This window comes from Scleropages formosus, chromosome 5, assembly GCF_900964775.1.
Source record: "Scleropages formosus chromosome 5, fSclFor1.1, whole genome shotgun sequence".
Taxonomy (NCBI): Eukaryota; Metazoa; Chordata; class Actinopteri; order Osteoglossiformes; family Osteoglossidae; genus Scleropages; species Scleropages formosus.
This window is the reverse complement of record NC_041810.1, coordinates 6,225,792-6,247,930: the sequence shown is the minus strand read 5'-3', so window position 1 is coordinate 6,247,930 and position 22,139 is coordinate 6,225,792. Positions and strand designations below refer to the sequence as shown.

Genomic DNA, 22,139 nt, shown 5'->3' with positions numbered 1-22,139 from the left:
GCAAAAAATGTAAAGAATCTGCAAAGTGGAAAACATTTTATAACAACAGCTGTCACTTCACAAAGTCTGTTCGATAATCCATGGTTGTGAAATTGTAAGCGCCCATCACGGAAAGCTCAGAAGAGACAATAAACTACAAAGAAAGCCACCAAGAACTTCTGATGGATGACATATGCAGAATTATTGTTATCTCCAGGACATTATTGTCATGCCAGCTTCCTCAGATATTTGTCAGACACAGCTAACAAGGTCTTTTAAGAAAAGATGTCCTTCAGCTGGAGTACAGAGATATGAACTGAAAGCTGTTCAGTTCTGTGACATGTTTAAAAGAAAAAACCTTTGCATCAATAATTATTTCTCCCTCCAAAATATCAGGTAACTTTCAAAAATCAGTCAACACAAAACCAGCTGCAGTAGCATGTCTTGAAAACCACAGCTATTGTTCTTGATTGCTTTCACGTTGAAAGGAGATATCAGCAGATGACTAAGTATCTGTAACTGACACTAAAACACTAAAAAATACACTTTACCATAGGAAATTGTACTATGGTCATAGTAAAGACAGAACAGGAAACTACACTTCCATGAATCTCAAACAATTAGGAAGAAGCTAGTGGTACACGACGATTGGATGATTGAAAGGTTCGCCCCGCCTTGGTGCAGATGCTGACTTCTGATTGGTGCAAGGGTGGTGCAGCCAATTATGATCGACTTTCTGATTTTCTTGTGAGTTGTGATTGGTGCACGCTGGCTAAAGCAGATATGAATTGGCTGTTATTTCCTATTATGTCGTTTTAATGTTGTCTTTAACTTTAAGTCGTTTTAATTGGATAATGCTACCTGTTAGAAACATTGTTCTCTCTACTAATTTTCTATACAACTGCCCGTGATAGTTTAAACTGTGGGATTAGACAAACTAATACGTGCTTGTACTTCGAAAACTCTGTCTGTGTCAGTCAGGCAGTACTAGTATTATGTATTGCAATTGAATTGGTTGTTTCGATGCCCAACTTGAAACACAAGAAAGACGATAACAATACAAAACGGCATCGATGTGCGACCAATACGACAACAACAGTACAATACAAACAATAGTGCGAATACAATTTACAATACACGAGAGCCATAATGATCAAATTTAGTGCAAAGACAACCCTGCACATGACTCGAAGTGGCTTAGAATGAATGGACGCAGGTGTCGAGGACCCGGACAGCTTACAAAAACAAGCTGCGAAGACGCAGGAATCACGTGTCTGTATCTATTATCTCTCCTTCTGAGGCACTTCAATACTTCTCTTTGGGTGCAATGCGTCTGCCACGTGAATTAATAAAAAAATAAATGAATGTCAATCAAGGAAAGTCGTGCAGTACTCGTCAATCATTGGCTAATTGAAATGTAGTTCCCGCCTCAGTGAAGAATCTGAATTCTGATTGGCGTACGGGTGGCGCCGTGCAAGAGGATCGATGCGTCTGCGAGAAGCGGACTGCAAACAGCTTCGAGCTTAATTATAAAGAAGAAGAAGGAAACTGCTCAAACTGAAAATAACAATAACTCGAAACACTTATATGTTTCTTCGAAGCGTCGTACAATAAGTTTCTGGAACTGTATAAGGTAATTTAATTAAAAAATTAAGAGCACGACCACTCACACTCAGGTAGAATGAAGAATTCAGTTCGTCGTCGACGGAAACGAATCATCGTAACTCTCTGGCTGGGATGTTATTTTGCTACCTAGTTTTTTAAAACTGAGGTGACCTTTTATTCACAGAAATTAGCGCAATTAATTGATACAAACTTCATACTAGAAGAAACGAACAAACTTTAATTGTTCTTTTCCGGAGAAAGTTAGAGCAAACTCCTCTTAGAAACACGTCAGCATCATGATCACGACGAAATTTTCGTTTTTCTTGAGAAGTTTCTAGTCCTTTCTGTCGTCCTCATTATCTTTATACGGAGGCATCTTCAGTACAGGTTGATTTCTGCTTCATTTTTTGTTTATAACTACCTGTATTGCCAAGAATGATATTCACTAGTTTTGCCCTAGTATGTTCGTAACCAGTGATGTTTCCTACCAGCCCAACAGGTTAATGACTGAGGGAAGCTTGAACATGGTGCCCACAACAAATGGTTGTGTGGAGAGCCCAAATGAAGCAGCTCTACTGGCACTGATGGAGAAAACGGGCTACAACATGGTGCAAGAAAATGGGCAGCGCAAATTTGGTCCCCCCCCAGGTAGGGCTCTAGTTACTAGCTGGACAGTGTAATTTATTTACGTTACAATATAATGCATCACGCACACATACACACTGACTGAAGCCGCTTGTCCCGAACGGGGTTGCGGTGAGTCGAAGCCTAACTGGGCAGTGCAGGGCTGGAGGGGGAGGGGAGACACCCAGGACGGGATGCCGGTCTCTCACAAGGCACCCCAAGTGGGGCTTGAACCCCAGACCTGGATCCGGCCAAGCCCACTGCGCCACCACCCCCCCCCCCGCGCATCAAACACAAGCGCGTATTTTGTCTTTGACGTAATGGAGCGGAGGGTTAGTAGAAGGGGTGTGCCCTTTCCGTGTTTAAACTAGCCTCATGTTTCCCCCATATATGTGACACCAGTGAGCACTACTAATATTTTTAGTCCTTCGTATTCCTGACATGTTGATACTTAAATAACAGAAGCATTGAGCTGTCAACAACATGCATGACCAAACTAATTGGTGGGAGGTTTGTTCATGCATGTTGTTGACCGCTCATTCCAATGTATCATATAAATGATTTAAAAAAATTAAAATGTAATTTTTTTTTCTTTAATAGATTTTCATATTTTTGTGTTGTGTGTTGAGAGATACATGCTTTCAAATCTCTTGAAATAGTGACATTATTTTAACAAATCATATTTCGTTTTGCCCAATCTCCTACCACTAAGGAAAAAATTTACAGATGTTCTTAATGAGAGGTAGGAGGCTGGCACAAAGAGTATGATGATTCCTTCCAGGTTTGCATTTCCAAAAAAAAAAAAAAATTGGAGTGAATATTTAATTGATTTAAAAAAAAATAAATTGGGTTTAATTTCTCCGATTAACCTACTGCTTTTCATTAGTTCATTCACACACAAATTTTAATGTGTGAGTGAATGAGTAATATTGTGATGCACTGAATTGTTCGGTCATTCCAATATCCTGTCACCTGAGGTCTGGCCCTGTGTAGGTGAATGGTATTATGAAAGTTGCTATATTAGTGTAACTCTTCTTAATTCCTCACGATTTCAGGTTGGGAAGGACCCCCACCACCACGTGGTTGTGAAGTGTTTGTAGGGAAAATCCCCCGGAACATGTATGAGGATGAACTTGTACCCTTGTTTGAGCGGGCAGGCCGAATCTATGAGTTCAGGCTGATGATGGAGTTCAGTGGTGAGAACCGAGGTTACGCTTTTGTCATGTACACCACCAAAGAAGGAGCACAGAGGGCCATCCACCTTCTGGACAACTATGAAATCCGCCCGGGGAAATTCATTGGTGTCTGCGTCAGCCTTGACAATTGTAGGCTCTTCATTGGCTCAATCCCCAAGGAGAAGAAGAAAGAGGAGATCCTAGAGGAGATGAAGAAAGTGACAGAAGGCGTGGTAGATGTCATAGTTTACCCAAGTGCCACAGACAAAACCAAAAACCGGGGTTTTGCTTTTGTGGAATATGCATCTCACAAAGCTGCTGCAATGGCTAGGAGGAAACTTATTCCAGGTACTTACTAGAAGAATATGAAATTCAGGGATACACAAACTGAGGTTTTTTTTTTTTCTTTTTTTGCAAAGAAAGTATACTTATTGATGCTTCAATATTTCCAACATTTTAATTCACATGGCCAACTTAATAGCAAATCCAGTTAAATGTTCTAAAAGATATAATCATCATCTTGCTACCAGGTGTTTATATCCATGCACTGAACTGTGGCTAACATGGCTCTTGGTTACATTTTGTTGTAAATATTAAAAACTAATTTATTTACGATTCTGTTCTTCGCACTCTGTTGTTTTTGTCAGGAACCTACCAACTGTGGGGTCACACCATCCAGGTGGACTGGGCTGAACCAGAGAAGGATGTTGATGATGAGACTATGCTGCGGGTCAGGGTGCTTTATGTCCGGAACCTCATGTTCTCCACAACTGAGGAGACCATCAAGAATGAGTTCAATAAGTTCAAGCCTGGAGCTGTGGAACGAGTGAAGAAGCTCACTGATTACGCCTTTGTGCACTTCTACAGTCGTGAGGATGCTGCCTTGGCCCTTCGCATCATGAATGGAAAAGTCATTGATGGGTCCACCATTGAGGTGACCTTGGCAAAGCCTATCAACAAGGACAGCAGCCGTCGGTCCAGTAGCAGAGTGCAAATAGGGTCCTGCGGAGATGGCTTTATCACCCAGAGCAAAGACAAGAGCTACAAAATTACCCCAACAGTGCACTTCAGCATACCAGGCAGGCTCAGCAGCCCATATATCAAGGATGTAGAACGGAGCACGTATCCCTTCTACCCGGGCTCCAGCCTTGTTCCGGTCGGTGTCTCTTCTCTGAAGCCCAGCCAGTTCTGCTCTGCTGTCACTTACCTTGAGTACTATTGCCACAAGAAGTGCTGGTCCCTGCCTGAGTACTTCCTTTACTCCACCACCAGCCATGATGGAAAGCTGCTGCTAATCTACAAAGTAGTCATCTCCAGCACCCAAAGCAGCTTCATGCCAGATAAACTCTGTACTGTCCTTGAAGATGCCAAAGAACTGGCTGCACAGAATACACTGAGGAATTTAGGTTAGTGTTCTATGCTTTGCAAAATTGCCATCACAAAATCAATGATCACATAAAATGTTATGTCATGTGTAGGGTGACACTTTCCTAACTCTTTTTTAGGCCCAGTGATTTGCGCTACATTTATAAGAATTCTGAAGCAATTCTGTTAAGTCATCTGTTAATGTAATTGTGTGCATTGTCCATAACATTTTTGAAACATACTATATAATATACAAAAAAGTTTTTGAGCTTTAAAAATGGGCAGAAATATTATGATTATATTGTATTAGATGCAACATTTTATTTTTAGTGTAACTAAACATCACTTTGTAGAGGCAGATAAGACCATATATTGGCATGATATCCCCCAGCAGTAGGTGTCATATGTTTGATTGTTCTGAATTTTTCTGCAGAAACTTTTTTTTTTTCTAGTGAAGCCAAATCAAGGTTATTGTGATGACTTGTGATTTGGGAGACTTAACAGACAGCACTGAATGATAAAGGGTTTAGACAGCTCTTTGGAATATGTGGCATAAGACAGGTTTTATATGAACTAGTCCCTAGATTTTGACCCAATTCCTGCAGAAATACAGGAAACATATTGGATGTATTATGACGATGACATGATAAAGCAAAAAGTACCTCATAATGATCAATAATGTGATAATAATATGGGTTAGGTAACCCTAACCCTTGAAGACAGTATATATAAAAAAGACTATTTCCTGAGTACACAATTTAAAATCAGAATGAGTTTTATTGGCCAGCTTGCTGACGCACACAAGGAATTTGCTGTGGTTCTGGGTGCCTCCAGTATTTACAGACAAACACAGCTGACATGGAATTACAGAATAAATAAATTATTACAACTCATAGTGCTGTTTATTGATTGTAGAAATTATAAAAGTTCTGTTAGCAAGTGTGTCGGTAGGATTTTTCATTTTTATTGCGTTCATGCCACCTTCATTTCAGTGTCTCGGCAGTGACACTGAATCTAGTCAGTACCTCGGTTGTAAAGATTATGGTAAAAATTGTCTACTGAGTACAGATGAGTTGATTTAAAAAAAAAAAAAAAAAAAAAGGGAAGAAAATCCTTTCCACTGATTTCTTGACATTTTAAATTTCTAAATGAGAAAGTAAAAAATCCATTTCAGTCTTTGTTTGTGTTTTTGTGTAGACTGCATGCTCCATGGCTCAGGGCCCCCTTCCAGTCTGTCTCCACTGGGCACCAGTCTGATGTCGTATGGGTGTCGAAACATCCCTTATCCAGGGTACCCAGTGTCACCAGCTATGCCCTTGTCCAGTGGCAATGGACTAAGGCTTTACATTCCTAACCAGTCCAGCTTCTATTAATCCAGGCAAGGCCAAAAATCCTCATAAGTAATACACTGCTAATTTTTCATGGCTGTGTTTTATGTGTAATTGTATGGGTTATGTATGGTTGTATTTATGATTTGATGTTGTTTACATTGAATATTTTTGTATACCATTTTTATTTTTGAAATTAATATTTACAAAATATCACTGACTTAACTTGACACTTAATGTGGCTTTTGCAGTCATGTACATATACAAAATTGTTACATGTATGGCACAATGTTTCTATTGGGTTAAGCTGTAAGGTTAGAAATTATAGCAAAGTTTTGCATTTATTGAAGTAGTAACCACGAAAAATATAAATTAGTTCTGTTTTAGTATACAATTATTTCTTTTTAGTTCTGTCTTTATCTGTGTATTCATGTGTGGATTTTATTGAAGTGTTTTGCTGCAACATGCACATAATGCTCAGGCTGCTACATTGGCTTTAAACTGTTGAACAAATACTCTTTTATGCATGTTGAAACACAAATCAGGTGTAAAATTGTGTTAAAAAAAATCCATATATAAATAAAATGCAACAAAGGTGTTATTTAAGCCACAGATTGAATAGCACATAAATTTTATAGTTATTTAAAAAATCTTTTACGTTTTATGTTGTGTACTGTAGATTGGACAATGCTAATAATGGATCTCATTCTTATTTTCATTTGTTTTTGTATTTTTTGTTTATAGTTGTTTTTTTTTTTCTTTTTCCTGTATTTTCATTTAGTCTTAATTTCCCTTCTTGGTTGCAGCAGCTTCAAGGTGATAAACCAATACAGTCAATAATTAGAGAACAGTTTGTAGTCTTCGGTGTCACAACAACAGTGTTTTTTATTTGTAGCCAGAAGTTTATAGCTGTTCCATTATTAAAATTCAGTGTTCTAATCTAGAGTGTATTGGTGTTATTTACAAATTTAAAGTAATTTTGACCTGGTTATGTCATGGGTTGATATGACTTTATTTTTGTAATATCAGTTTGAATGAAATGAAAGTTCTGTTATGTAAGGCTTCTGTGAATTTCTTGACATTGTATTTGTACTGAGATAATCAGTACATTTTTTTCCATCAAATGTTAATTTTACATACCAAATAAGTTCATCTCACAGTTGTACATCTTTTTTTTTTTCTTGCTGATACAGTGACCAGTATTCTTGAGTGAATTTTTTTGGATGCATAGAAAAATGTAAACTGTTAATGTGCTGTAAATGTATTTTTCAGTTGGAAAGACATTTTAAAAATATAAACAACTCACATTTTCAGAAATGTATGTTAATGTTGGTTGTGCCCTAAAGTGTGCTTTAACTTCAACAGAGTTGCTTATTTTTGTGTTACTTGTATTCTATATTAAATAAAGGTTTCCCTCTGAAGATGCTTCATTGTAGAATTTCTTGTTTGGAGAAAAGGGGGATAGCTGGTAGCGTAGTGGTTAGTTACTGTCTTTGCACCCAAAGGTTGCAGGTTAGATCCCCACCTCCAGCTGTAGTACCCTTGAGCAAGGTACTTACTCTAAATTGCTCCAGTAAAATTACCCACCAGTATAAATGGGTAAGTAATTGTAATTAGCTATGGAGAAAAGCATCAGCCAAATAAGTGTAAATGTTAAAAAAAAAAAAAAAAAAAAAGGCCAGTGAAGCAAATGGATGATTTCATAAATGGTTTGTGATAGTGATGCAGAAACTTTTATGGCATTTCTTGGTCTATAAACCTCTGTTTTAAATGTAATTTATTGTCTACACTTTCATCATGTCATTTTAACTTTAATTTTTAATACTTTGGTCCATTAGGAAAGTATGAAAGTTTGTGGGTTTTCAACTTTTTTTCTGGATATTACAGCAAATGTGTAATGGGTCTACAAAAAAATGTTGAATAAGGCCATGTACAGTGCATTCAAAAAGTATTCACATCCTTTCACTTTTTTTTTTCTCATTTTTATGTTGCAGTCTTATGCCAAAACATTTAAATGATTTTTTTTTCCCCCATTTTAATCTATACTCAATACCCCATAATAACAAAGCAAAACCAGGATTTTTGAAAAGTGTGCAAATTGGTTAAAAATATAATAAAAAAAACTGAAAGAAAAACTGAAATATCGCATTGAAATAAGTACTCAGACCCTTTGTTGTATCACACTTGAAATTTAGCTCAGGTGCATCCCTTTTTTTATTGGTCATCTTTGAGGTGTTTATACAGCATGTACATCAGATATAGCTTTTAAAATTTCACTTCTAATTGTGGCAGGTAGTAAGCTTGACTTTTCACACATGAGCTTGACGAACTGAGGTACAGGCCTACAAAGTACGCTTTAAAATCTGTCTGAAGTGACACAGTGAATATGAGGACATTGTAATGGGTTGAATATTAACCATGTGAAGAAAATTTAATGAGCAGGTTCCCACCCCATTGGAGATGCTGGCTTGAGGGAAGGCAAGAATATGAGTTGGTTTTTGAGTGTATTCAAGAAATCAGTAAAATGCAGGCTCTGGTGGAATGGCGTAGAGCTGCACTGTATGGGAAATCTATAGAATTTATGAGTTATTGTAGTGGCCTAATATGAAACGAAAAACTATTCAATCTCCCAAGCAGGAATTAAATAATGAAAGCAATAATTAATACTGAGCACAAGAAATGCCAATGCAGTGTCTATTTTTGCTGAGGAAAGCACAAAGCTAAATTTAATTAAATCTGGTCCTGGGTTCTTTTGTCACCTCTTGAAAAGAATCAAGTCTGACCTTCATTTGATCTATATGCCACTGGTTCTTTACATGACTTAAATATATAAATGTATGTGCTGTGGCAATATATTTCCTTTTCAAAATCAGTTTATGAGTTTCAAATCTAATCACTTGCATCAGAACTTAAGCAGTATTTGTCAGGAATTGCTCTTCTATATGCTCAAGAAACCTTAAAGATTTGAATCTTTGGAAAAAAACCACACAAACAACCAATATGTAACTTCATGCTAAAATGAGCTAATTTAATTCAAGTAATAATAATGATAATAATAATAATAATAATAATAATAATAATAATATATGGATTAGTATCTGGTATATGGATTAATATACCAGTATTAATAGAAGTATTAATACCTGGAATATGGATAAGTCAGTATCCAACATACCATAATGACGAGGTCCAATTGGTGAGAGGAGTAGTCTTCCCAGTCCTTCTTCGGGAGTTCCAGCAAAAACTGGCAGCCCTAGCGCAGCACCGGCGAGTCGCCTGGCCTTCCTCCTGCACTCCTTCTCCCTCCTGGAGAAGCCGAGTTCCGTCTCCTCGGGGCCAGGACAGCGAGAATATCTTCGTCCGTGGACGCCACAGCAGTCCTGCACGGGTGGGACGCACCAGCATCGGCTGCAACTAAAGCGTCCATTAGATCGGCCCCTGCCGATGAAACTGTCCTCAGGCCATCCCTTGCTGCATCGCACTTTACATGTACAAATTTCACACTGCAAGTTACCTTTTAACATTGTAATTTACACATTTAACATTGTAAGTTGCCTTGGACAAAGGTGTCTGCTGAGTAAAGTAAAACAATGAGCACTTCATACTGACAACTGCTTGACATACAGGAGGGTTGTGGTGGTCTGCTGCGGTCTGCTATCTCCAAAGTAAAAGGCATGGTATACCCTGGTAAGGACAGCAGTGCGTCGCAGGGCGATCACACACTGCAGGCAATTTATAGTCACCGATTCATCATAAGGAAACCATCCCACCTTAAGTAAACCCACACAAACACGGGCACAACATGTAAGATACACACAAAGTGAATGGGAATTGAACCTACATCCACTCAAACAGCAAACCCTATCTTCTTTTTTTTTTTTTTTTTTTTTTCAACTGCACAACGTCCAGTAGAACAAATGTTTAAATAAATCAACTAATACATGATAAGTAGGGCACTTGGATATCAAGAACATATCAGACTTGCGTTATTAAGAGTTCTTGCCATGTTCTGGCACTATTGCCTGCTTGAAGTGTCACATGGTGCAACAATAATTTCTCAACTCATTCAGAACAATACATTCTGATGAGCCTTAATTCAATGTATTGTATTCCTGTACTAAAAAGTGTATATTCATCAAAGAAGAAAAATGTTTCCTAATTCACTCTTTTGTTTTGCAGATATGCAGTATTTCACTTTGAGAGTTGCTGGTTGCACCATAATGTTATTGCGCAGTTTCTTATGCTCCATCCTTGCAAAATTATTAGAATTTTTGCTGCTGAAGGTGAACATTTTATTTTCCTGCAGACACCTGTGATAAATACTAATCAGTACATTATTGTCTGCATTAAAATTCTAGTTGTAAAAGAAAAAAGAGGAGTGTATTCTTCTGTAATGAGATATTAATTGTGAGAGGAACTTTGTTGAATTTCTTTAGGAATGAATTCATTTTGTGTTGTAACAATGTGTGCAGCATGCGATAACGCACACATCAATAATAAAATTTTAACGTAACACCGTACGTGCTCTTTGCCATGTATCCATTTGCAAACCTTTGGAATATTGTTTTCCGAACCGGTAAACAAAACTTTTCCAAACAAAAAAGTTGGAGATTTGTTGAATGTAACATTTCAATGTAACACATGATCCATGGGGAGTTTGTACATTTATACCAGTTCTCCTACAACCATTGGAAAGGATGCCCCCATTTATTTTTGCCATTCATGAAAGCGTACGAAGGGGGCACGGTGGCGCAGTGGGTTGGACCTGGTCCTGCTCTCCGGTAGGTCTGGGGTTCGAGTCCTGCTTGGGGTGCCTTGCGGCGGACTGGCGTCCAGTCCCGTCCTGGGTGTGTCCCCTCCCCCTCCGGCCTTACGCCCTGTGTTACCCGGTAGGCTCTGGTTCCCCGCGACCCCGTATGGGACAAGCGGTTCCGAAAATGTGTGTGTGTGAATGTAATGCCAAGATAAGGTAAATACACCCAGTCTACAGGGTATGTCACTTCATTACCTTGTTAGTCCTAATTTGAATGCCCTTAGTTGAGAGGAACTCCAGCATTTAGAAAACTACTGAGCCACATAAAGTAAGGAAAAAAGAAATTCTGTCATCATTCGAAAAAGAAGGCAATCCTTGGGTGCTTTGAAAAACAGCACAGTTATCTGCAATAACAGTGAAGTGTATAATAATAGAGAGGATCCTCTTAGAGGAAATCTTATTAAATTCATACAAAGTGTTTCTCCTCTAACGTCCTTTTGGGTGCTTGTTTTTCAACTGCTAGTCGCTTGCAATTCTCAGCTCTACGGGAATGAGAAATGTATAGAATGACATCCTTTATTAGTGAATAGTACATTTTACATACATTTATTGCTTTAGCTGACACTTCTCTCCAAAGTGACTTATAATGTGAAGGTTGCACTTACTACAAGCTTGCAATTTCTTACCCGTTTATACAGCTGGGTCATTTTACCAGAGCAATTCAGGGTAAGTACCTTGCTCAAAGGTACTACAGCTGGAGGTGGGAATCAAACCTGCAATTTCCGGCTCCAGAGGTAGCACCGTTAACCTGTACGCTACCAGCTGTCCCTCTAAGCATCAGCTACTACTCATCCGGAGCACTTTCTACCAGTCAGTATACAGCTTGTAAGGAGACCAGGACTTGCCCAGACCTCTGTGGCTGATCTTCACCAATTTCAGTTCTGTGATGTTCCTCTGTTGTTCTTCTAGTGTTCATGGCTCAGCTTTGGGCAAACGTGTCTCAGAAAACACGTTTTTGGACAACACTGCAAATCAAAGTATAACGTGTTTTGGTAAACCGATCATCCGCCCTCACGCACAAAGTTTGCATTCTCGGTGTAATACGTTTGATTTTACGGGGAATTTCTATTGCCCGTTTTACGCAGCCTGTCCTGCTCAACGCTTAACATTTTCCGCGAGATGTACTTCGCTTTGGAGAAAAGCATCTGCCAAATGAATTATTGTACGTGTAAATAACACAACTGACTTTGAACTACAGGTGAAACAGCAAAATTCTGTTTGCATAACTGCACGTTTCTGGGTTTCTCAATAACAAACAAATTTTATTATGTAACGGATGCTTTTTTTTCCCTGAAGCCTCCTACAGATTTTAGCTACTTGCAAGGATTAACTAGAGCAGGCAGAGAGACTCAAACCTGGTTCCTTCTAGTACAGGGCTCTAATACGCTACTTGCTGAACCCAAAATTATGCTTTTTTTTAGTAGTTTTTGCACATCCACATTTTTGTAATGTACACACGGAAACTAGTGATACAAATGAACGGAATAAACCGAAGAGTGAAAGGTGTCAAAAAGCAAAGTCCCGGCAATCCCGAAGAGGCGGTGTATTATTTTTTTATGTATTTATTTATTTATTTAAAATCAATTTCGTGTAATAGTAATAAAGGACAATTTTTGCAACAACGCTTAAAATTGTTTATCTGGTGGCTCACACTATTAGAAAAGCAAATAAGCAAATTGATGTTCCATTAAGAACTATTCCACCCTTTTTGAAATAGAGATGTGCATTCATCATTTGAAATTGTTCTCTGCCAAAAAAAGCTCCTTACCGCACACAGCAGAGGTTCTGCTCAGAACGGAAAGGCTTTTTCAAAGCCAGTATTATTTATTCATGTCCCCGACACTTTCATCTACCAGGCCTTGCTGGACATTTTGTACAGAGATTCGAGATCTCCTGTGGACACAGTTTAGGGAAAACAAAATTTCCTTGCAGCCAAGTGCTTCATCAATGTTCCCGAGTAAATTGGTTGTAAACCAAGGTCAAGCATTCTTAATGGCTGCTCACCAAACCCTTCTGGTATCGAAAAGTCTAAGCTGTTCCTCCTCCGAGCAACAAGACCTGCTTTTACAGTGTACGCTGAGAATAATAAAGAGAATTAATTTGTCTTCTTAGGGAACGCTAATGGAATCCTCTCCCCTGGGTGGTGGAATCGACCGACGCATCTATTGCTCTCCAGTCGAATGAGGGATGGAGGTAGGAGTGACCTTTGAAAGGCCATGAGAACTTATAAGTACAAGCCATATTTGTGTAAACGCAGTCGCAACAACCAAATAATCCATCAAAAACGTAAAACTAAACAAAACTAATGCAATAAAAGTATATGCAATGTAATAAAAGTTTGTGCAATGTAATACAAGTATAATTTTTATTTTGGGTTAGGGTTATGTTTGATTTTATTACTCTGAATTTATTCAGTGTTTGAGTGAACTTTTTGAATTTTAAAAATTTTAGTGACGAGAATTTGACTGTATGAGGAGTTTCATTTAAAACTCGGATCTGAGCTGTTGATACGTTTCTATCCATGTACAAAGTCCTAATTTGAATTTTGCACCACCCAACTCCTGAGTGACTGGAGACATTTACGTTTATTAATTTAGCTAACACTTTTTTGACATTATTAATACATTATACAAGGGGGGGCGCGGTGGCGCAGTGGGTTGGACCACGGTCCTGCTCTCTGGTGGGTCTGGGGTTCGAGTCCCGCTTGGGGTGCCTTGCGATGGACTGGCGTCCCATCCTGGGTGTGTCCCCTCCTCCTCTGGCCTTACGCCCTGTGTTACCGGGTAGGCTCCGGTTCCCCGTGACCCCGTATGGGACAAGCGGTTCTGAAAATGTGTGTGTGTGTAATACATTATACATTATTTAGCTAACACCCTGAACCAAGGTGACTTACAGCGGTAGACTTGCTGCGCTAACCTTCCATTGATACACCGGAGCAAAGAAAACACACGCACACACGCACACGCACACACACACACACACACACACACACACACACACAACAAAAGAGCAATTTATTGTTACCAGTTCATCTAAATCACATCTCTTTGGAACAAATCCCACATGAACACTATGAGAGAACATGTAAACCCTACACGGGTAGAGCAGGAGTTGAACGCAAATTGAATCGTACAGCCCAAGTGATGCAAGGCACCATGTTTACTTGTTCAATGATTCCACATAATTTACACTTTCACACTTTTTTCATTGGTCTTTATTGTTTTTTTTTTTTGCATTAGAAGTTGAATTAATAAATAAACATCGAGTATTATGTGTATTTATGCTCTTTTTGTGTTTGTCGAGTGTATGCAACAGCTACGACAGAGCTGAACCAGTGCAGGTGGACAAACACTGCTGTAAAGTAGTCAATGAAGTGGAAGTGTCTTGTGTGTTATGATAATTAATGTTAGCTATTGAGATAACTGTGTAATTGTGATTTCGTTGTATTTTAGCATAGATCAGTGCCAAGTTCTGGGGCTCAGAAATACACGTCACAGTTGAAACTGGTGGACTTTATAGTCCAGCAGACCACCGCAACCCACTGACATTGCAAAGTGTTTTTTAAGGAATCCATCCATCCATCCATCCATCCATCTATCCATCCATTCATCCATCCATTTTCTAGGCCGCTTAGTCCTTTTAGGATTGCGAGAGCAATAGATAGAGAGAGCAGAGAAGCCCAGACGTCCCTGTCCCTTGCAACTTCTTCCAGCTCGACCCGGGAGATCCCCAGCCATTCCCGTATAATCTCTCCAGTGGGTGCTGAGCCAATCTCGGGGCCTCGTCCCAGTTGGCCGTGCCTTGTATACCTCCAAAGGGAGGCGCCCAGGGGGCATCCTTACCAGATTCCTGAATCACCTCAACTGGCTCCTCTCAATGCGGAGTAGTAGCAGCTCTACTCCGAGTTCCTCCCGGATGGCCAAACTCCTCACCTTTCCAGGCAGCAGGAGGAGGCAGGGTGGCACATGGCGTCACAGACCATTGCGGCAGGAAAACTCAATAAAATATTTTAATACTGAAGAGGTGTTTCTTTGGAAATGGGCACATTTTACTTAAGCATTTAATGATGTTTCCTTGTGGCCTGTTAGAGTCTGAACATCATGTCGTGTGTGTTCATCGAGTTAGGTTCTCAGTGTGGCTGCCCCCCCATCAGGCCGGTCCCCCATGTGCATTACCCTGCCGTCATTGCAGTAATGTATCATTCATCCCGCGGTTTTGGCAAAATTGAGCTCCAGCTGCTTAGCATCAGTTTGTAAAGGGTTGGCGTGTTTATAATGTCAGAACTCAAGCGAGTTATGAGCAGTAAAATAGCTTCCATTTGGCACTTGCGTCCGGCAGCTTCCGTCTCTTTCATTGCACTGCTACGATTTTATACATTTCTTGCATATTGTGACTGGATGGCCACTGGGGGAGGTGAGCCGGGGAACCTCCTGTACACCACCTACAATGCACACATCTCGTAAGTGACCCAAAAAAACCTCCTATTGAATATTTCTTTTTCATAATGGAACAAAACCTTTTAGCTTTGGACTCACCTCTTAAGTAACAGATGGTCTTGGATGCTTGTATTTGGCTTAATGGATCTTAAGTGCCTTTTGCATATAGTGGGAAAAAAAAAAAACATTTTACAAGAATGTATCTTCACTTCCATACTTTTTTAATGAAATCACATTTAAACATCTGTTCATTGTTGGGACTGGGTCATAAAAGCCCAATTATATTTCTTCAAAATATTGATTTAAAAATAATTCTTCAGAGCAATGAGAAAGGAGAAGAAAGAAGAAACTTAAAAGACCTGTAATCCAGGTGTATTAGTGTGAGTGGAAAGGTCTTCAAGCTAAAGGCACAGGAACTGTTTTTTCAGGTACTCTTTCCATACAGAAGTTTTGTACAGTGAGCTTGGCTATTTGGCATAGGTTTAAATCCAACTCTGTGTGGAATTTGCCCATTTTCCCCATGCTTATGTGGCTTTCCTTGGGATGTCCGGGTTTCCTCCCATAGTCCAACGACACACAGTTCAGGTGAACTCGATATTCTGAATTGCCTGTGGTGTCTGACTGTGTGTTACCCTGCAATGGACTGTGCCCCATCCTGGGTTTACCCCCCCTTGGAAAAGTTGTCCTTTTACCACATACATCTGACCCTTTTCTCTAAAGAAACTTAGAATGTTACTCTTGGGTAAATAATGGTAACCTTGACAATGTAAGTCACGTTGGAGAAAAGCACCAGCTAAATGTGAAAGTGTACTCTATCTGCAAGTATTTACCCATTTACACAGCTGGGTAATTTTACTGGAGCAATTAGAGTGAGTACCTTGCTCAAGGGTATTAAATCCAGAGAAGAGATTTGAACCTACAACCTTTGGGTTGAAAGAAAGCAGCTCTAACCACTATGTTACCAGCTGTTTATCCCTACCTTTACATTTATTCATTTATATTTTTTCAAAGTGACTTAGAATGTTTAGGAATGTTAAGCTACTACACTGATTTACCAAATGATACACCTTGGTCAGTTCACTGGAGCAATTCATGGTAAGTACCTTGCTCAAGGGTACTACAGCCTGATTTCCAGCTCCTAGGAGTGTGAGTGCAGTGTGTCTTTGGGGCAGATAAAGTTTTCAGCTCCAGTGAATGTTCTTCTGTCTCATTAGGGTACAAGTGCACAGCGCTTATGAATTCTGGGCATGAACTATGGGGTCCCATTTACACACAGAATCGGTTACTCTAACTGATCGCTCTAGAGCTCTTTTACATGAAAAGGGCTCTTCCAGTTTCATTAGGGAGCGGAATGCAAACCAAAGTACTTGAGCTATTGCCACTGTGTCTGTCCGCCTTGAACAAAACGCAGGGCAATGTCGTCAACAATATCTATTTATTTGCACGCAAGATCTGAAAACATTAGATGAATATGTAGCTCTCATTCGATGTTTGTGAGTTTATTTGATTTTTTTCTGCCTTCATTAATTAATATTATTACATACAATATGATATTAGTACATTTCAAATTTAGCAGGTGGCACAGTAATTACAGCTGCAAACTGTGGACCTGAAAAACCCAGGCTGGATCCCTGCCTCCTGCTGTAGGGCTCTTTCAGTGAGGTACCCATAACTGCTGCAGTAAAAATTACCTATGTGTATAAAAGAGCAAATTTATGCAAATTGCTTTTGGAGAAATGAATAATCTCATTTAAATCATTCTAAATTCCACTGGAACATATTCTTCTTCTTCTTCTTCTTATTATTATTATTATTATTTTCTTAAAATTCTTTCTTTAAAATAATCAGTAAAATAATTGTGATCACCACACTGCAACACAGTATTTTCAGCACTGTCACTCTACATGCAGTAACTTAGTTCTTTCTGTTTATAATTTATATACAGCAGAAAAAGAAAATTGCTTTTTGAAGCCAGACACCAACAAATATGGATGTTCTGTCATGTGGAATGTGAAATTTCTCCTTGGATGTACCACTGGTTTCTCACTATTTTTGGAGACAGATTTACAGGGGATAAATTCAGATGTCTGCACATTTTCTATTTCAGTTATGCTGAAATTCTTCTGCATCCCACAAAAAAAGCTTTTGCGCAGAAGGTTATTGCACACATCTGCCTCTGCCATAAATTCTAGACGATAATTAAAAATATTGTGTGACTGCTTTACGATCTCTTACTCTTCTTTATTAAATCTCATTTTAATTCTTTCGTAATTCACTTGAAAAAGGTTCATTTAAAGATGCCCTGACATTCGCCGCTAGACAGCCTTGGATTTAAGTGAATCAGCCAAAGAAGCACAGCAGGGCAGAGTGCAGGGCACCTTTTTTGTGGCATGTTTTACCATTTTAATTTCTCTAAATAATGAAGCAAAGATTTAATTATGACTTTTTGATGTACCAGTTGCTCATAGCCTTAACTTTAAACTCCTCTGAGGGCTGAATAGTAACAGAAATTCTGCATGTAATATATTGCTGTCTTTCATGTTGTTTGCAGAGATGAACAAATTTTAGAATCGCACTCCAACTGACTGCCAAATAAAACACTGCAAGCGACAGTAAATATCAGCTCAGTGCCTGTTTATCAGCTGCATCCAACAGTGATGCTCATGGGTGGTGGAGCAAAAACGCTGCGGAGCAGGGCTGCACCAATGGGTAGTCCACGTGTACTTGGCTAAGGGTGTCAAAAACATCTGAGCATTTTGACATACCATCAAAGAGGGGTCTTTATGATTCAACATTTTATTGCATCCAAACTTCAAAACTGGTCAAGTGTATCTGATTTCTTACAAATGTTTACCTTCTGTTTCATTGTAAGCTTAATTTAAGGAAAACCTGGCGCAAACGATGGATGAACTTCAGCTCTATCATGCAGTTCAGATTTGATAATGTAAAATCCACTAGCATCTGGTTAAAATCCGTCTAACTGATCACATTAGTAAGCCTGAATCCAGCAGTTATGGAGGAGAACCAGATGAGCAAACTGAAAATTGTCCTACAAATGATGAAAGCTTAACAAGGTAATTGGCTTGCATTAAAAACAGGGATCAGTTCACAAAATACTGCACTTTACCGCCATGGCTGCAGTGGGGTCTGAATAAATACGGTTCCTTGAAAAGCAGCATTGGGCTGTTGAACGTTTCAGCGTTTCCTAAATGTCTTGCCGTATTCATCAGATAAATAGGACAAGGTTTATGTCTGATGGAACGGACGGATTTTCTTTCAAAGTGCGATTTCTTCCGCTGAGAAGAGAATAAAATAGAAGAGACAAGGAATTCACAGCAAGCACTTTACACTGGGCATTATTTGGAGATGGAGTGGATCATTTCAGAAATTGCCCTTATTAGTAGAAAATGTGCTCAGTCCAGTTACTCAACTACAGTGCAATGACTTAAACAAAGGTTGGGCGGGTGGCAGTAATGTAAACACAGTGAAAGTTTACAGAAGCAAAGCACTTTGTTTCCAAGCAACCAAATCCTGCTGATTTTTTATGAACCATATTTGTACAATCTGGACATTTATTTAATTGTACAGATTACAGTTTCCTTACAGTCAATTTCCTCATCTACTCACTTGTTACGAAGATCTAATTGCTTCAAGGGCCGAGTTCCAGGTAAATAGGATACCTTTTTATTTTTCGGTAGTGATCGGCTCTAGCAGTGGCCATTTTTCTTTATCAGTTACTGTATACACACTGTACTCCCTTCATTTGGTAAAACTAGATTCCGTGCTTTCCACACATTGCATACCTACTTCAATTCAGTTTCGTTTAACTATGTTTCCATGTCTTCTGATGAAGTGACACAGAGTGCCGAACAAAGCATCTGAGACAAAACAGAAAAAAATTTAGCTAAAAATTTAAATTACTGCAATAATTATATTAGGTATGAAAGTTATAAATAAAATACTGACATTTATTTCACCAAGGAAGCTTCAACATAAAGCAACATGCATGTGAGTGACATTTTATTAACTCAAAACAATGAGCTTTTGCAAACATGGAACAGATCCATCCATCCATCCATCCATCCATCCAATGTTTAGATGAAAACTTTTTTTTAATCCTGAAGGAATTTGCATGTGACTTTAACAGTATACAGATGGTAGTATAGTGGTTGGCGCTGCTCCCTTTGGATTAAAAGGTCATGGGTTCAATTCCTACCTCCAACTGTACTATCCTTGAGCAAGGTACTTACCCTAAATTGCTCCAGCAACATTACCCAGCTGTACAAATGGGTGAATAAGTGTCAGTACCTTAATGGTGACAGGGCTGAGGGGAGTGGTATAGGTTGAAAAGAGTAGGCACTGCGGAAGTAATAGAAGGCTGCGTGCATGAATGTCCACAACATGCAGGTTGAAGTCACCAAGTAGAATCAACAGAGTATCCTTCCCTGGGAGCAAAATCAACAAGATGTGGAAGTCATCCAGGAAGCAGCCAGGAGGGTGATAGAGAATGACCACAATGAGTGTGATGGGGACAGCAATAGGTACAGCACAGAATTCAAAAAGAGGAGAGGTCAGGCAAGAGGAGCAGGAAAATAGAATATTCCTGCTGAGGAGGTGCTACAGACAACTATTACTGTATTATGTGAGAACTTCTGCATATGACATGACCTAAAATCCAAGGTGTTTAGGATGAACAGGACTGTCTCTCGAGGAGCTCCCATGCTGCTCACAGCCACATCTGATATACACCTGTACCTTTACGTAGTGTGGCATGTAGATCATGTAGGCAGTAACCACCTGTCTAATGCTAGGGCCTGAAGGTCCAGAACATTTGCCAAAAGCATAGTGTGTGAGGCAGAATACACACTAGATGGGATGACAGTCCATTGCAGAGCAATCACACACACTCATAGATACAGTTCAGGAAACTTAAGGTGCACAGTTCACTTAAACCACCTGCCTTTGGACTGCTGCAAGGAACTAGAAAGCCTACAGGAAACCTATGCAAACACACACACATTCTCAGAACCGCTTGTCCCATACGGGGTCACGGGGAACCGGAGCCTACCCGGTAACACAGGGCGTAAGGCCGGAGGGGGAAGGGGACACACCCAGGACGGGACGCCAGTCCGCCGCATGGCACCCCAAGAGGGACTTGAACCCCAGACCCACTGGAGAGCAGGACTGTGGTCCAACCCACTGCGCCACCGCACCCCCCCCCATGCAAACATACAGAGGATATTCTAACATTCAGAATCAGTAGAACACCCTGTAGCATCCAGCGCTACTCAAGGCCACCCCTTAGGGGGGAACCGGGTTCTGAATTGTGAGTAGCTGCAGAGTTTTGTTTAACCATGGATGGGACTGTAGATGTCAGGACTTGCGTGGGCAATATCCCTGTAGGTTGCCAAGGCTGGCTTGGGGGTATTAGTTTCTCTGAAAAAATACAAAGCATTAACATTTCATTCATTCTCCTTTGCTGACCAGGGATGTGACTTTGCCATCTAGCACTGCTTACGTGGCAATGTGGATGTGCCGTCCCATCACTCCTGCAGGATCGAGCCCTGTAAGGGAATCGACCACTTGATCTATAGACCCCCAGGAGCACCGAGACTCTGTGGTGGACACGGTGGGCTGCGTGGTGCTTGGGGACAACAGCAGCCTATTCTAGCAAGACCAGGAGGCAGTTTCACATCTTGCAGTGGTGTAGAGCTGCCAAGGGTTTGAATGATGCATGAAGCCATGGTGAAGATCTACTGCTCCCAGTGGGGCAGCCTTGTGATGGAAGGGGCCTCTGCTTGGCCATATCTGGTGGCAGCTGCCTTATAGCTTAATGAACTATAATAGAATTCACACTCACAGCTGTACTTGCTGCAACAAATCTTAGACATGTTAGTAAAAATATGTAATGTAATGTAATTACTTACAAATAAATTGTAATTACTAAAGATGAAATCCACCAGTATAAAGAGTAAATATACACATATATAGTTCCTGTGATTAAATCCTCTGCATTGCTCCAGAGATGTGTGTTTCAGGTGAACTAGTGATTCAATTACCCTTTGCGCGTGTGTGTGTGTGTGTGTGTGTGTGTGTGTGTGTGTGTGTGTGTGTGTGTGTGTGTTACATTGCTATGCTGTATAAGTGGATGAATAATTGTAGGGAGTTTAATACTGCATATCTGTAGAATATTCTAAACCACTTTTTACAAATCCATCAGTTAAATACCAGTTAATAAGCTGATTTGGAGAAAAGTGAATCCCAGATAAGCATATGTCAATATAAACATCTCACACTCTTCGGATGCTGGCAGGTGTGTGAAATCCAAATGCAAATGTCACAAAACCATTGCTGAATAGAACTTCCATCACAGACTTTTGCAGTTTCAAATGTTAACCAATTTATATGTATTAAAAATATTTCCCGTCACATTTCCCACACAACCATTTTCCTGCAAAAATGGAATTAAAAAGCAACAGGGAAAGGGAGGAAGACAAAACAGGAAGAAAACAAGTACTCAGAACATGGTTCCCCTTGTGTTTGTCACCAAGAATAATTTTCTTATGTGCTCAATAGACACCTATGACCTTTGATAAATGCAGCTAGAGGGGTTTGATTATCAATCAGTTTTTTTAAATTCAGTAAAGCTGAGCATAATCTTCATTTCATTTTTGAGTGAACATAATGTGGCAGTTCCTAACACATCTCATGTTTCGCAGAGCCAGTTTAATTGTTTTATTGAGCATTCTCAGTGTAGGCATTAGACTAGGTGCAAACTGAAAAGAATTCTGAGCTGTCAATGCTTTAGTAATAA

General features: G+C 39.6%; 1 protein-coding gene across 1 annotated transcript; it reads left to right on the top strand.

The window, feature by feature from the left end:
- The first annotated feature begins 1,461 nt into the window (after positions 1–1,461).
- Positions 1,462–7,007, top strand: rbm46 (RNA binding motif protein 46). Its single transcript, XM_018746170.2, has 5 exons — positions 1,462–1,612; positions 2,076–2,232; positions 3,264–3,731; positions 4,031–4,789; positions 5,946–7,007. Exons 2-5 carry the CDS (start codon positions 2,088–2,090, stop codon positions 6,119–6,121), a joined length of 1,548 nt encoding a protein of 515 aa, XP_018601686.2. The 5' UTR covers positions 1,462–1,612; positions 2,076–2,087; the 3' UTR covers positions 6,122–7,007.
- Positions 7,008–22,139: the final 15,132 nt, after the last annotated feature.